This window comes from Thermobia domestica, chromosome 3, assembly GCF_964235325.1.
Source record: "Thermobia domestica chromosome 3, izTheDome1.hap1.1, whole genome shotgun sequence".
NCBI classification, from domain to species: Eukaryota; Metazoa; Arthropoda; class Insecta; order Zygentoma; family Lepismatidae; genus Thermobia; species Thermobia domestica.
In genome coordinates this window covers 159,853,098-159,870,962 of record NC_137456.1, presented here as the reverse complement: position 1 = coordinate 159,870,962, position 17,865 = coordinate 159,853,098, and the positions used below count along the sequence as shown (strand labels likewise).

The window sequence follows — 17,865 nt, the reverse complement described above, 5'->3', positions numbered from 1 at the left end:
CTGTTGTTCTTTATAATTATCTTCGGAACAGAAATGTGCGGATGCTTATAAGATTGCGTAACTTTTCTTTCCTGAAGGAAGTCTAGAGTATACACAGGAAGTGACTGTTGTATCTACGACATCGTCTTGATTCCGGCTGAAGTCTATTTTCGCACTGGGAAATTCCTTTTATTTTATTTAATTTTGAATACAAAGAAAAGGAGGGGAAATGTATAGTTACAATACTTAGAAAGTTATTTTAAAAGTACAAATGACTATACTTTTTATTATTATTATTATTATTATTATTATTATTATTATTATTATTATTATTATTATTATTATTATTATTATTATTATTATTATTATTATTATTATTATTAAGAATCCATAGTAGGAAAGGGCCGCGGTGGCTCAGTGGTAGAGCATTCACCTCTGGTGCTTGGGGTCCCCGGGTTCAATCCCAGCCCCCGCCAAGTGAACTTTGTGGTGGACAAACACCGTGTGCGTGGGTTTTCTCGGGGTTTCCTCCCACTTTCTTCATTCCACCATTTCATTCATTACTCATCATCACCGTCTCCTTTAGCCTAACCGGCATAACCTTGGGACGTAAAACTCAAAGATTTCATTTCATTTTTTTCCATAGTAGGAAAAGTTAATGAAAAATTTAGAGTTAAAATGAATCAATAAATGCTAAAAACGTCAATCGATATTATACAATTAGAATTGTAAGAGGCATGTACAATTTTATGGATAAAATTAAGAACATGGGAACAGTAATCAGTTAATATGAAAAAGTACTATTTTCAATTAAAAAAACTGATAATTAATAAAAAAATAAAACGAAAATGTCACAAAACTGAGAAAAAGTCAATAAAATTATTTGTTGTTTACATACAATTTTTAGAACTCTGGTTTCCCAAATTCCTTTAAACACGGTGTTACATAAATATGTCGCAATTATTTGGGAACTGATTCTTCACATCAAAATAAGAAAAAATGTTCATATGGACCTGTGCCCAAAAGAGGATAGTTTCGGAGTTATAGGGCATCGAAAACGTGAAATAAGTGAAATTTCTAAGTTTTGTAGCTCCACTACTATAGGACCTATCGTAGTGAGATCGAGACATCACTGAGAAACTGGTATGTGAACTATCCAAATATCTATCTTTCAGAACCTCCGGTACTTACACAATCATTTTTAAAGAGGCTGTTTGGGAGTACTTGATCTCGCTTCGCCTATCTCTCTAAAAATTGGTGTCCATGTACGGGAGCATTCTTAAACATGGATATTTGGATAGTTCACATACCAGTTTCTCAGTGGTCTTGATCCGATTACGATAGGTCTCATAGTAATGGAGCTATAAACTTTTAAAATTCACTTATTCCACATTTTCGGCACCCTATAACTCCGAAACTATTCACTTTTGAGCACAGGTCTAAATGAACTCTTTTCTTATCTTATTTTGATGTGAGAAATCAGTTCCCAAAATATTGTGATACATTTCTGTAACGACTTGTATACATATATTTACCCTGACTGCGTCCGTCTGTTCGGGAGGCAAAACGTCTCAAGAACTACTTGATGGATTACCACCAAATTTGGTCAAAATATAGAGAGTCCAAAGCTAAGAAATCATTTCGTTTTCGGAGGGAATATTCAAACCGGTAGTGGTAGAAATCGACTATTTCCGGTTTTTACTTATTACTGGACTATAGAGCAGAAACTATAATGGATAGAGGAAAGCTCTTTTCTGTAATAGGTTAAATGTCCCAAGAATACATTTCGTCTCCATCCTGAACTCTTTACTAACAACGGAAATAATAGAAAGTTACTACAATTTCCGGTTTCAATATTGATCTACAGAGCAACAAAGATAAGAGACAGCTAGAATAGGATGTTTAAATCGACTCAATGTTCTAAGAATATATACTATCTTCTCTATTTCAAACCTTTTTTTTCTTTCTCACCTCATAGGTTGGTAGGCAACATGGAAATTTCAAGTGTTCTCTCCCTTGGGAGAGCTGTTTTATACTTTGATAAGGTCTCTTCTTCGTGACTACACCTAGATATTCTATCCTTGGTTGTCCTCTTCCTGGTTTTACTTCTGCCTTTCCCTCTATTAACATGGTGATCTAATTGGAGTGCCGAATAAGATGACTAAGCTTGCTGTTTCTCCTTTTTCCTCTAAAGGACTTTTCCTCTAAACACCAGATCTCTAATCTACTCTAATTTAAAGTCAGCTATTCGACCAGTTCCCCACAGTGAAGATCTTCCAGTACCTAAAGCTCCAGAACATTACACTATTCATTCAGAAGATGATACCTTAGACGTTCCAAGCAACGGGGAAAGTGTGGACTTTCATCCATCTGCATCCCAGCCAACGTCACCTTACTTGATCACACAATAAGAGCTTAACAATCTAATACGAAACTTAAGTCTTCCTAAAAGAAAAGCGGAAGTGTTGGGCTCTAGACTTGAAGGTTGGAATCTCATAGCTCAAGATATTAATATCAGTTTGTTTATAAAACGACAGTCATTTTGAGGGCTAGTTTTTGAAAATGGAGGCATTGTTTACTGCAAAGATGTAGATGGGTTATTTCAGCCTTTGAGACATGAACTAATCCCACCAAATGTACTTATTGACAGCTCGAAACTAAGTCTGAAGGCAGTCTTCGCCGTATTGGAAATGTTAATCCATCTGTTTCTGTAGCATACGCGGCTCGTACAAAGGAAGTATGTAGTTATAAATGCGATATTGGACTTCATTGAATATAAAAAAGTCAAGTGGCATGTGTGAGGGGACTTGAAAGTTATTGATATTCTCAGAGGAATGCAACAAGGATGCCCAAGTATTATTATTATTATTATTATTATTATTATTATTATTATTATTATTTTATGTGACTGGGACAGCCGTGACAAAGCAAACCACTACATCCTTAAATACTGGAATCAAAGACAAGATTTCATTCCTGGCACCAGAAACATATATCGTAAACCAATTGTGAACCCTCAAGATATATTTTTGCCAACATTACATATCAAACTTGGGTTGATGATTTTTGTTAAAGCACTAGATAGAGAAGGTATTGCTTTCACGTACATTAAGGAGAAATTCCCGAACTTAAGGATGAGTATTTGTTGGTCCACAGATTAAAACAGTCATGTAGGAGGAAGACTTTGAAACAAAACTGTTTGAAATTCAGAAATTAGCTTGGCTGTTATTTAAACCGGATGTTCAGGTTTTCTTGGAAATATAAAAGCTTAGTGACATGATGCGGAGTTTTCAACTCATGGGATGCAACATATAATTAAAATTACACTTTTTGCATTCACATCTTGACTTTTTCCCTCAAAACTTCGGCGTAGTAAGTGATGATCACGGAGAAGGGTTTCATCAGGACATTGTCACATTTGAAAAGCGTTATAGTGGAAAATGGACTGAAAATATTTTGCTGAATATTGCTGGTCTATCGTCAGAGAGATTCCAGAAGATGTCTACAAGCGTAAGCAACCAAATAAAGTATTTTAAAGGGTAATCTAATAAAGTTTAATGTTAGTATAATACGCCTTTCCAGCCTACATTAGATAATAAATATACGTAAATATGTACATTTGGTATAATGTGTTGTGGTCCCAACAAAAACGTGACGTGATGGAACATTTTGGTTTTCACCAATGAATTCAGCACCTGTCAATTAGTTAAAATTATATAATTTCATTTGAAGGACAGAAAAAAGTTTAAATTTGTTGCACAGTGTTTTTTTATATTTTTCTACCCTACAAAACGTACTTTAATTAGGTGTATATTGTCTGCATGTAATTCTATTCAAGGGAAGCACTTTCACACCTTCAAACTTTCTTACAGCTTATACGAACTTGTCCAAAGCATTTTAAGTCACAATGACCTCAAATCGCGACTCATGAGCACCATCGGCTCTCTTTTCTTTCCTTTGTGCCACTTGATTGAGCGAATTCGCTTGCTACCAATAGCTTAAGATTCTAACCTTCTCTTCGATTTCTTAGTTAGATTAAAGTTTAGTGTCCTTTTTAATAAAATACTATATAAGACGTAGAGTTCCCGCTTAACATAGGATCCGAATCACGTAAGCTCCCGCCGAGAATCGAAGCCGGTTATTCCTTTCCGCAGGTGCATACCACAACAATGTAGCCACGAGGGAGATCTCATCTCTCTAAGTTGTGAAACAAATCTGTTTGTGCAAGTGGAAAATCACCAAGATATAATAAGAGTCATAATGAATTAAGAATCTATTTTATGCAAAAGATAGCATTCAATACCTAAACGCAAGTAAAGCACATGGTTTCTTATTAAAATATTGATATTTCAATATTTTAATTAATAAAATCATTGTACTTTGTGTTATTTCAATTTTGAATTACTAAAACAAAGCTAATGTGAACCAGGTGCTTAAATTTATAGCCTACAATTAATGTAAGTTCAAAAGTCTTTTCAGAAAAAAGTAATAATTCTATTAAAAATAACAACAAAATTAATCCATTAAAAGTGTTAATTTTAACCAAATAAATTTTGCAGGAATTACTTTCTAACTGATAACCATTTAAAAAATATCCGTAATGATTAAAACATTAATCGTAAAGTTTTCTCGAAAACCATATGATATGTACTCATCAAAAACTTTCTATGGATTATTATTATTATTATTTTAGAAAAAAATCACATGCAATTACACTTCAGGAGTAGATTAGTGCAAGATCCTTTTTTAACTTTTAGTATCTACCTAGCATGTATTGGTGTGTGTTCCTTTTCTTTCTTACATTAATAATCGTTTATATTGAGCATCAGCTCCGACGTAAATTATATGTACGCCATTATCTGGGCAAAATACACGAAAAATTCGATTGTAAAATGTATTAGAGAATCGTTTCAAAAAAGAAAAGTTCCGTACGAAGTTCGTTTTTGCCCGGAATAATTATATAGATGTCCCCCCCCCACCCTCTTGACGCTCAGGTTTACACTGGATAAAATGGGCTTCAATCCAGCTTTACATTGGATAAAACAGCAAACTATGGTTTACCCCTCCCTTGATCATATCCTGGATCCGCCACTGTATCTCTCTCTCTCTCTCTCTCTCTCTCTCTCTCTCTCATAGCATACCAGTTTGCAACAACCATACATATAGCATACCAGCTTGCAACAACCTGTAGACAATTATTTGGGATGCTATGTTGCATGAAAGTTAGAGTATAGAATAAACGTCTTAGAAAATGCTGCTTAAGGAAAAATAGCACAAGGTGATGCGCATTTTTGGCATGAATAATCTTGTTTATGGTACACCAATTTACGCGCGTATTATCAATCTGTATGCAATCGTTTAGGCATGTGTCAGGAAAATAACACTACAGGATGTCTTACGCAGCGGCGTAAAACTGTCTTCAACATTGGGGAGGGGGAGGGAAGTAAGATCGTTTTTTTTTAGTGATGTTCAAAATATATGTGAAAATATTATTCCCTATATGAACATCAGAGGCTAATGATCACGAGACTACGGCTACCTAAATGGGCGGCGATTAGGGGGGGGCAAAGGGGGGCAGTTGCCCCCTCTCACTTTTTTGAAGTAACCCATTAATGTATATAATTTCATTTGGAAGTTAAAATTTTCGTATGTATTACTGTTTCATAGAAAAAAATGGTGCCAAATAATATTTGCCGTTGCGTGAGTACGTATTGGTTTTCTTCCTGTGAAGTTAAGAAAGCTACAAGAATTGTGTTTTAATTGCCACGGAAAATAACTCAAAAATTGACCTATTGGAGCACAACAATTCCAACATTTAGGGATATAGGAGCAAAACTTGTTAAATCCATTTTTCACTTTTCTCAGGAAACGAAGAAGTGACGCCCTTTTGTTTCAGAATTGTTGAACAGTTTTTTTTGTTTAGTGGTCACTACTTAATACAAATGAGTGAAATCAACCACTAAACAAAACAAAACAAAACAAAACAAAAACGTTGTTCAACAATTCTGAAAACACGAGGGCGTCAGTTTTTCTTCGTTCCCAGATAAAATTGGAAAATGGATTTAGCAGGGTTTGCTTCTATACCCCTTTCTTACAAGGGCTCGATATGTTAGCCGCTTTGAAACTAACTGAGAGAACGTTTCGCAAAAAAAGTATTTCACAAGGTATTTTTTAATTGCACATAAACTGGCAGTTCCTAAAATGTCTTCTCTTATTTGTGAAGTAAGGCATATTGATTAAAAAGAGCGTAATAAGAAACAACTTCTACCTTTTTCATTGTTTTGTAGTGTAATATACGAGTGAGTGGTGTGTTTAGTGGTACACGAGTCCATATACAATGAAATTTAGTGAATTCAACACAATTCTAGGTTTTAGGATTATTTTATATAACTGGAGTGTGGAGTGATTCTAAGTATTTTGTGTTTTAATGTGTTCCAAGAAAGTGAAAACTGCACCTAATGGCAACGAACATATTTCGGGAAGCTGCAAAAGCAAATATTGCTTTAAATGTGGTAGCATATGCTTGTAGTATTTACTGTCTTTCATTTTCTAAGAGTAATAACATACATTTAATAGCATGTGTGGAATTAAAAATTAAGTTGTTCATTAATCCCCAGTTTCAATATAACTTCTACAAAACAAGACTCGTTATTCATTACTATGTTTAATATTATTCTTTCTATTTATTTGTTTTGTAAATTTGTGATTAAATAATCTCATCACACAATTTTCTAGACAAAATTTTAAGATGTTCATGAGCATGGAATCAAATCTCTTCTTATACCTCTTGTATATTTACTTAATAAAATATGAACTGCGATATACAGTATTTTAACCGAAAAAGATAGTATCCTATTAGTTATACAACCTTTCGTCAAACAAAGTGTTAGAAATAACCAGGGAAATTAACAATGATATACAAATATTCAGATCATGTCTTGCCCCCCCACTTTTAACGTCCAATCGCCACCACTGGCTACCTACACAATGTCTGGCGTAGCTCTTGTATGTTGCTGCCTATTGCATTGTGGAAAGTTTCGCTCACGTGTCAACAATGCACTCATAAAGGAACATTAATAGCGGCGAGGCAGAACTGGCTTTCATTATTAGACACAATGCTGTGCCATTCATCCCCCTAATTTCTTCTTCTGTGATAGTATTGGAGGTGGTCTGCACGGCTGCGAGGTGTGAGAGGAAACCTGGTTAGCGATATTCTGATCATAGTCTTGCGTCCAGCAAGCGATTGCAAATGGCTTTGTCTGATACGTAAGTGCGATATTGGTCCTAATATCTGATGTGAATACCGTAAAATCACCAATGGTTACTCTTTGGATGCAGCTGTTAAACGTGCATTTGGATGCCGCTCCCGTCAGAACCAGCATGCGTGTCCACCTTTCTCTAACTAATGGGTGCTAACATGAATTTATAGTTGATACTTTCCGTGTAACATGTAGCGCTATTCGGCAACACAACCTGGCCTTCCACAAACTCAAGATGTGCCTTCGCTTGAACTCCGTTAATAAAACGAAGTGAGGCCGCCGACATTGTTCTAGCATATCTAAATGTCCACTTTCAATTTGACACACAATACGGTGCTGAAAACACTCGATCCCTCTTCCGTTGTTTCACTAATTACTGCTGTGAGCTCGGAGTTCCCACAGCCAGCACTTGCTTCCAATTGTGTCCACAGTGCGGCAATGTTGATCATCGCATGTATAACCCTCTACTTCGCGAATAGTGTTTCAATGTCACTGACACTTTGACCAGAGTTGAACGATTATTTAAATTAATTTTGTTTGTAGTTTTTATATATATATATATATTCTTTTCTTTTATTTGGGGAGTACGAGCAACATGTGTAACTTATTCGGATGCTACAGTCTATAACTATTTAAAGAAGATATAACTTGTTATGGCGCGTTAGTTAAAAGCCATACTAGATTACGTTAAAAAGAAGTCAAGTTTTTAATTTAAAAATGATAATCAAGTGAGGAAGATAGTATGTTACTAAAGATAAGTCAGCAAAACTTGTCTTGAACAAAATTAAAATTTTGGCAATACAGCATTATCAGAATATTAATTTTTCGTTACTCTTACGTGATTTTGAAAAGGTGAATTATTATTGTTTTATCACAGCATTAATGTATTTATGATGCGTGTTTGAAAGAGTTCCATTTTTTCCTTTTATTAAGTACGTACTCCAACAATAATAATACATTTTTATTTTCAGATGATGAGGGAATAGCAGAGTCTGGGATGTGACAGGAAAATACGTCGCTAAGTGACCATTCCATGGAATACATAGTGCTCTTTTAGTATCAAGAAAACATAGTAGTCACCGGTGAAAGAATTTAGAATGCTGTTTTTAAAAGCGAGCTCTTGGAAAGGAAAGATGACTATAATAAAGTTTTATAAAATGTTTCATAGTATTGGTATTTTTACAACTCAGTCAACCACATGGTAACAAATGTAAAATTAAAATGCACACCAGAAACTAAGCTTTTACAACTTATTAATTTAATAATAAACTTTGTCCTCTTTGTACAGTCACTATTCAATATCGTCTTAGTGAAAAAATGTGATATATATATATATATATATATATATATATATATATATATATATATATATATATATATATATATATATATATATATATATATATATATATTTAATGTATGTAAGATATTACTATTTTTGAGAAATCATTTTGAGTGTGGAGAAAAAATGTATTTGATATGTATTGAGCTTAACGAACTTAAGTCTACTTTATTTCTTTATTGCATCTTACAGTAAAATATTAGAATTAAATACTCAACTCAGATTTGTTCTTTGTATCTTTCTCCCATTTGTTACTTTGTAGACCAAGGGTCATGGGGGTGATAACTCCCCCCACTAGGGAACTTTTGCCACTATATTAGAAATATTCTTTAGGATCCTTAGAATCAAAAAATAGGTATTGGTCAACATATAAGTGTAACAACTGGGTCCTGGAGCCCTTAACCCTTTAGTATCCATGTACTTTTACAGACATTGATGGGATCTCTTTAAATGACCATAGATCAGAGAGTTAGTGCAACAATGGAACAAGTTATACCTCGATCGATTTGTAAGACTAGGCTTTCAGTTTACGTTATGAACGGGACATTTCTGTGTACAAAGGAAAATTAATTGAGAAATATTTAAGAAAACTTCCCCTAGAAACGTCCCTTCTCGCGATTCATATAGTTATTACGTGGCAACACTGCAAAGTACGTAAAGTGTAAGTTGAACATGAAATGGGACACACAAATACATTTTGTCCCATTTCCTGTTCAATTTAGGCTGAAAATTTTATCTTGATCCATCAAATAGCAGCAAAGGAAATTGAAATTTGTTTTTTTATAGTTTTCACAAAACTTTCAACACTTATGCATAACATCGTTTGGAAGTCTTAATAGTAGAACACTGGACCTTCACCCAAGCATATCGTGATGGGTGCATGTCTATCTCAGTGGTGGATTCTTCTGACCATTTACTTTACAGATTCCCTCCAAGCACCCGCGAGTTAGGCAACAGTATTAGCAAACTGAGAGGACAGGCAAAGAACATGCAGATAAAAGTGTGATCGAATGAATTATATAAATAAAGCTACCATCCCAGCTCCCATCTGTTTCCCATATTGATTATTCATTGCATGAATGGGAAGGAAAGTGTTGAAGGGTAAATTATATCTTCCGTTGAAAAAACTTCTGACTTTACTAGGGTTGCTAGACGTCTCGGTTTTCCGGGACAGTCCCGGTTTCCAATGGAATAATTTATTATCCCGAAAAAGGCTTTCGGGACGCCTGTTTGTCCCGGTTTTCGTTCTTCACATTGAAAAATATTCAATCTGCAACCTTTTTCTTCTCAGAAGAAAAAGTTCCAAAAGTTTTAAGAACTCTCTTTGAAAATTCACCAAGTATCCATAGCTTTGGTTTGTATACTACACAGCCAGATGAATGTGTTCAACAGAAAAATACTTAAAATAGAAAAAGCAGATATTAGTGTAAAATAAGTTGTAATTTTGAGAACATCCTTAAATTGATAAACCAAAAGAAAGAAGGGTTTCTACCTCTGAAAGTGAAATCTTTGATAAAGAAAGCAGAAGACGAAGTATCAGCTTCAGACATACAAAAAAAGTTGAAATGGAAGAGTTGGAGGCACGGTGGCTCAGTGGTAGTGTTCAGCTCTGATGCGTGGGGTCCCTGGTTCGATCCCAGCTCGCGCCAAGTGGGGTTTGTGGTGGGCAAGCAGCGTGTGCGTGGGTTTTTCGGTGTTCTCCCACTTTCTTTCTTCACTCAACCTTTTCATTCATTTCTCATTATCACCCTCTTCTTTAGCCTAGCCGGTATAACCGTGGAACATAAAACTGAAAGATTTCATTTCATTTACAGTGGAAGAGTACTATGAGACATGTTCTTCTTATTTAAAGATGTGGATAATGCCACTCAAAGACTTTTCTATCTTTAAATGGATGCTGCTACGTTCCACACCAGCGTGGGCTGAAATACAAGAGATGGTTAAGTTTCTACAAAACAAGGGTCAATCAATTGACGATTCAATATTGTTCGATCAGTTCTCATACTTAAAACAACAAATAGAAGCAATACTTGTGAAGGAAAAGGACATTTGGAGTAGTACCGTAGATGCGGGCTACTTGAACCCAATTTTGCAATAAATTCGTTCTTTCGGCCTGTTTTCATCCACGAAAACTCGAAAGTTATTGTCATAACCCATATTAAGTTGAACTACAGGCTTTATTGTACATATCGAGTAGAGTTTTAGTTACATATATTGAAAACAAAGCACAGGCGATTATTGTAAAAAATGGGTCCAAGTAATACTCGCGTTCGGGCTACTTGAACCCACCCCCATACTCTCCTACAGAAAACCATTGCAATCTGCTCTGAGACTAAGTAGGACGAAGGTGTTCCAAGAACAACACTTTTTATTTACTGCAAACCACAAAGAGAACATGTTAAGAGGTACTATCAAATATAATGACTGTAATAGCTGATTACGTTTTCTTCTACAGCTGCTCGAGCCCTATCTATATTAGCAGCGAATCTAGTCGTTGACTGGAGGTGGGTGCAGTTTCTAAAATAACTTCACCCAATCTCGACTGGGAAGATTGTCTTAGAAAGCAATGACAGTTCTCCCATGCATGGCTAAATAGGACTTCACAATAAATCTGAAATCAAGTTAATCAACGAGGAATCCGAAATCACAAACTTTATCAAGATGACTAGCGAAGGCTAATTCTTCTTCTTCAGTGAACACTTTCAGATGGCCCGGTTTCTGCCTTGAACTGTTCTTTAATCTTCTTTCTATGGTGGAACGACTTATCTTGAAGTGAGCTTCTGTTTCTTTTTGCGACATTTTCCCCGACTGAATTGCTGGTAAACATTCTTCAAGCTGTTATGAAAAATCAGCATATTTTCGACCTGCAGGCAATCCTTTATATTGATGTACCATTTTGTACCGGTATCCTTAAGGAAACAATGAAAAGTCCTTACTTATGTGACACGTGACAAGAGACCTTTATTTTTCATTGATAAAAATAACAATGGATGGGGTGGGATAAAGATAACAAAAGATGTGGTGGGACAATATATCCATGTTTTCCAGGTCATATATACACACTTCATAAAATAATGGAATTACGCACATATCTTATTGTATATGAGAAAGTTGACCATGTCAGTTTCATTAGCCTATATGTAACTACTTATATGTTTACTTAGCATTGGTTCCACTTCCTTGCAAATAGTGTCCACACATAAAAGTTTGGCTGTCAAAAAATACACTCTTTTCGTCAACGACCTTTCTCACCAATGCTGCTCAATCGTAGCTTACCACAGAACTAGTTTCAATGTGTGTACGCCTGCATTATGATACCATCTATCGGATCTAACTCTGAACTCACTCATTATTGCATTGCGTATGGGACTTTAAACGAGTTTTTGGTATGGGTCCAAGTAGCCCCTTAAGGGTCCAAGTAGCCCGCAATTACGGTAGATCATGTCAGAAGTTGACTTATTCTTTTGGACAGTGCGAGTGTTTGCAGCAGTACTTGGAATTTTTATGACTGTGTCAATTTATCTTCAGTGTTATTGGGCATAATGCTAACGTGGAAAGGGTACTTATTCTCTTTCATGAATGTGCAATGGACAAAGGAAAGAAATCGTCTGCATGCGTCAACAATTGAGTAGGTAATTAATTGTGTATACTATCGAAAGCTGCTTGGAATTCTTTGATTATGTAAGTCAGTGGTGAGATCTTTGCAGAGCTTCTAAATCAGATAAATATCAGGAGACTAAAACTTGAATTTGAGTAGGTTAATGATTTTATTTTCGAGCAGACTTATAGTGACAAAATCCGTTGTTAGCTTCAATATTTTTGTTTTGGAAATAATACTCTGGACCTGTATATACATTACGACCTAGTGGAAAACAGTGCAAGAAGTTTAAGAACATTGCTGTAGCAAACGGAGGAGAATTTAGAACACATTAATAATAAAAGTATAATTTTCGCCAGCAGAAATTTACATCAGTGGAATAGCAAAACCGTATTTTTCTAAATGGGTATTTTAAGTTTTTGCTCGTTATATTACTTTCGCAAATTAATCTAAAAGCCCGAAAAATCTCTTACGTGTTTTATACATTTAGTGTGAAGAATTTGTTTCATTTTTCGAACAGTATTTTCACTACCAGTATTGTAAGAATAATATGGAAGGTTACCTGAATGTCTCTCGCATTTAGATCCGTAGTCTTACATCTTAGTTTCATTTGAATTCCCACTTCAACGATTATTATAGAACTGAGTTGTCTTTAACATACTCAATAAACGTGTAGATAAATATTTCTAGAAATACGATGCACGTATTCAATAATTTTGGATTTATATTTTTTCCTTTATCTGATAGAATTTTCAGTAATTTTAGGTTAAAATTCCGTAACAACTTACTCTAGCACAAAAAGTGGCAGTTAAACACACAAAGGTATATGTCTTGTTTAATTTTGATACTGAATTTTTTCTGCCAAAGATTTGGAGAGCCTGCGTAAGTTTTAAAAAAGATTTACTTTTTGTTTGTCGTTCTGAATTTAGCGCAAATTTATTTTTTCTTGCTATATGTTACATTTCTTTGTATGAGTTTCTGATTCAAGTAATGATGCAACTAAGAAAAAAGTACCTCTGCAATCACGAATGGGAGAGTGTATTAATTGGTGCAATATTTAGGACCTGTCAAACACAACAAATCGGAATTCGGAGTAAGGGACGCCAGGCAGCTCTTCTTATGTTACTTTTTCACTTTCTTTATACATCCCTTGTGAGACTTCAGTTGTTTTTAACTATGTATAGAATGAACTAGAAAATTGTGAGTAGTAACCTGGAAAAGACAGGTAATTAATTGATTCTGACCAAATGAGTAGGAACCCTGATCTTATATACAGCCTGAGATTTGTGTCCCGGTTTTTCGTTTACAAAACCTGGCAACCCTAGACTTTACTAAAGAGAATTTGTCATTAAATATTTCTCATTAATTTATGATGTGTTTTTACAAAACAAGTGGCAATCTTTTTGCAAAAGGTACTGTGAATAATCGAAGTAGATACCTTGGAGTACTCATGTATTTTTTTAAAGTACACTTTATCTTGGGAGATATTGACAAGAAGAAATAATTAAAATATAAGTTCCTTTAATTTTATTTTATGAAAGCAAAACATCGTTGATGTGTATGATAGTACAACAACTGTTACTTCAATAGATTGAAAATTTATTTCTGATCTTAAAATGTTAATTTTACAAAGCATTAAAATTTATTATTGCATACATTGTTCACAGTTATCGTTATTGGGAAACTGGTGTAAGCTAAAGATGATTATGTTCCTTTCACACACCTGAAATAAAAGAAAATATACAACAAGAATTAATAACTTCAAAATTTAATAAACTCTTTCAAAACTCTATGTGGAAGAGAATGAAAATTTACCTTAAATAAATGAAAAATCTAATAGAGTTTTCGGCTTAACCTCATTAAAAAGTTTTATTGATTTGGATACTTTCAAAATCACGATATTCTGTTGAAATCTTGTTATATATATACGAAGAAGGTTCAAGAATTATTCCCCCCCGCATACTTAAAATACTTGAGCTGGGATGGCTGATAAGGGATATTGTAGCCTAATGTCTTAGATGCCTATGTGCTAAATTTCATTTTTTCCATAAGTAGAAGCTTTGCTTTGTATATACTTAAACACAAACAAACTATTTGCTGAGCAAAACAATATATTCACATAAAAAACTACATACGTGTTACAGTTTCGCCAACTAACATTTTGGCTTCATCAGACACTATGATGAAGATACATGAGAAACGTGCAGTCTTATATACACACAAGAGCTGAGACATCTTGCTTCTGATTGGCTCCTGGCAACAGCCAATCCCCTTCAAGTATTCTAATTTGTATTTCCCTATACCGAGGCTTCCTATCTGTTGTAAATTACACACACACATAGAAAGGACGATCTTAGCACAACTAATCTAAACTAACAAATAATTGACATAAATAATTAAATAATTATATAAATATATATAAATACACATAAATAAATATATAAATAAACAGATAAACATACAATTACGCATACGCTTAAAAAGACGACACACACATACAGTATATACACATATACTATACAATCACATATATATCTATATATAAATATACTATTACATATATGCATATATACGCACACGTATATAGAGATAACTAATATGGACTAATAAATACATAAACACGTGTGAGACAATCAATATATATACAACAACCATAATAGATATTTGTATTCAAATCTTATACTTTAAGCTTTTTTAACAACCTATTCCACTGTTGGTCGATGATCAGCCCTGAGTTCCAGTTCATAGCTTTATTACCCTCCATTTCTATAAACCGTGCCTCCTTCCATTTCCTAACTATGATTCTTCCTGGCCTAGAATTTTTACTTCATTCCAATTAACTGAATGTCCCGTGTCCCTTACGTGTTTGTAGACCGCATTTTTGTTCCTTTCTAGCCTAACGTCATCCTTATGTTGTCTTATACGCTCTCTTAGTCTCTTTTCAGTTTCCCCAATATAACACATATCACACTCGCCGCACTGAATTTTATAAATCACTCCTTTTTTCTCCATCATTACCCCTTGTTCTTCTTCTGTCTTCTTCCTTCTTTTTTCCCTTATTACTTCCAGAAGCCTCTTGCTCCCTTTTCTGTAAGTTGAGATGCCCCCCATCTTCTTAAGCATTCTTTTAATGATTTATGTTTCTTCTCCCAAACTTTCTATCCTCCACCACATTTTTCTTCTTTCTTCTATTCCTCCTTCACTTTGCTCTCCTTCTCGGCTTCTTTCTTCTTTTTCTTCGTTTTTCTTTTATTCTCCCATCTCCTTCTGTATTTTAGCCTCTTTCTATCGTATCCATTATTCTCCAGCTGTTTATGGAATGACTGTATAGTCTGTTCCGCCTTGTCTATTTCACTGGTTATTTGCTTAATCCTATTCTCCATGTTAATGATGAAATTCCTCTTGGTCGAGTAATCTACATCACAGAGTAATCTAGCAGCTAAATTTCAGAACCATAGCTGCTATATTAATATTCTTCTTTGTCGTTTGAGGTGTGAGAGGTGGCACCTAGCTTGAAAAATGGAGAAAACCGAACAACGAGCTGTCATCAAGTACCTCCAGAAAAAGGGGTTAAGCCCAAAAGAGATTCATGAGGACATAATCAGTGTGTTGGGTGATGGGTCTCCTTCCTACCAGGTGGTAAAGAACTGGTGCCGCGACTTCCGTTGCGGCAGGGAAAGCTGTCAACAGGCTCCTGATGCTGGTCTTCCAACAACAGCATGAACCCCAGAAAACATTGATGCTGTGCATGATACGATTATAGCAGACCGACGAATCATGGTGCAACAGTTAGCAGACATCATGCACAGACATCATCATCTCTGTAGGCTCAGTGGAAAACATTGTGCATGAACACTTGGGATTCAGAAAGGTGTCAGCGCGATAAGTACCCAAAATGTTATCTCGTGAAAATCAGAAAGACAGAGTTCGGTGTTCAAGGGCTGGTTTGGAGGTTATGGGGGCAGACCTGAAACAATTATGTAATAGATTTGTGATAATGGATGAGACGTGACTCCACCACTATGATCCCGAGTCCAAACGACAGAGCATGGAGTGGCGGCACAGAAGTTCGCCTCCCCCACGCAAGTTCAAGGTGCAAGCATCAGCACGCAAGGTTATGGCTTCAATTTTTTGGGATGCAAAGGGTGTGCTCCTTGGACTACCTGGAGGTTGGACACACTATCACGGGAGCCTATTATGCATCCCTAAGTTACGCGAAGCAATCAAGGAAAAACGGCGTGGGATGTTGCAGCGAATAGTGCTGTTCCACCAAGATAATGATCCAGCCCACAAAAGTCATCTTACTGGTACCGCAATCCATGCTGCTGGTTTCGGTGTGTTGTAACATCCTCTCTACTCACCCGACCTCGCTCCTAGCGACTTTCATTTGTTCCCAAAGTCGAAGAAGCACCTCAAGGGGAAGAAGTTTCACTCATGTAGCTGTTAATGAAGCTGTGGAGGAATGGCTTACGGCTCAGCCAGAGATTTTCTTTGAAGCTGGCATAGTGGCTTTACAGCATAGGTGGAAGAAGTGCATTAGTATGAAAAGAGACTTTTTGGAAAAATAATACTCCTTATAGGTCAGGGACAATAATTATTGAACCACCCTCGTATATATATATATATATATATATATATATATATATATATATATATATATATATATATATATATACTAGCAGAATGCCCGTTCTTCGCATGGAAAGAATACGTTTCATTTTGGACGTAAAGGAGTGAATTTGGATTTAAACAGTATCGGAAGTGTCACTGTTCATCTCAGCGACCCCGAAAGCTATCAATTCGACCCTAATATTTGCCATTTTCGATCATTTTTTAATATCTCCTCCCTCCCCTTTCCTTAAGTTACACCATCAAAGTGAAATGATAAAACCATCTCAAGATCGAACTTCATCTATGTTGAAAATTTGATCGAGATCAGTCGGGTAGTTCAAGAGTTATTAAGTCACCAACATAGTGACTTTCATTTATATATTTTCGAGTAGTGTTCAAAATAAAATATTAATTTTGTTCAATCCACGTTAATGTCAAATCTTGCTTTCTTTATGGGCCTTTTTGTTTAGTTGAACCTAACTTGAAGGCTTGAAAGCTCTTGGAGTGCTAAACCTTCTTTCAGAGATTATATGTTATGGGAAATATAAAGAAATCGTTGGACGGTTTTATAGTTGCTACTTATTTTAAGCCGCTCTAAGTTCATATTTGCTGTGGCCCTGTTAGTTACGGAGAAAGTCTCTGTGCAGTTTCGATGAAAGTATATGAGGTAGAGGTATCTGAGTATGTGATGGACTGATAAATGATATTATCCCAAGAGATTATAGTAAAATTGACTAGGAATAGTGAATAGCATTAAAGTAAAATGCGAATTGGGTGTATAAGGAACACGGGAAGAAAGGAAGGTTTTGCATGGTTTCAAGAAGTAGGGGGTAGTGGTGTTTGTGTAATGAATTCTTTTCTGCGTTTCTGTAGGTGAATCTCAAGAATTGGAAATTAATTGACAAAATATAGATTATGTGAGGCTGAATATTTGAATTCGGATAACAATACGGAATGCATGCCGTTCAAGAATTGGAAGTTTATTGTGATATAAAGCTGGTGTACAAGTTGATGCAGGGAAGCCGTAAAGTGTTTCTTGTGTTAGGTAATATTAACCTAAGGAGCACTTTGTAGGT

General features: G+C 35.3%; 1 protein-coding gene across 1 annotated transcript in view; it reads right to left on the bottom strand.

The window, feature by feature from the left end:
- Positions 1-13,699: 13,699 nt before the first annotated feature.
- The window catches only part of LOC145681542 (vascular endothelial growth factor A-A-like), a 70,148-nt gene continuing 65,982 nt past the window's right edge, over positions 13,700-17,865 (bottom strand). Inside the window, exon 7 of the mRNA XM_081753185.1 lies at positions 13,700-13,901. Coding sequence (XP_081609311.1) covers positions 13,883-13,901 — 19 coding nt within the window. The 3' untranslated portion in view covers positions 13,700-13,882. The remainder of the gene's footprint in view (positions 13,902-17,865) is intronic.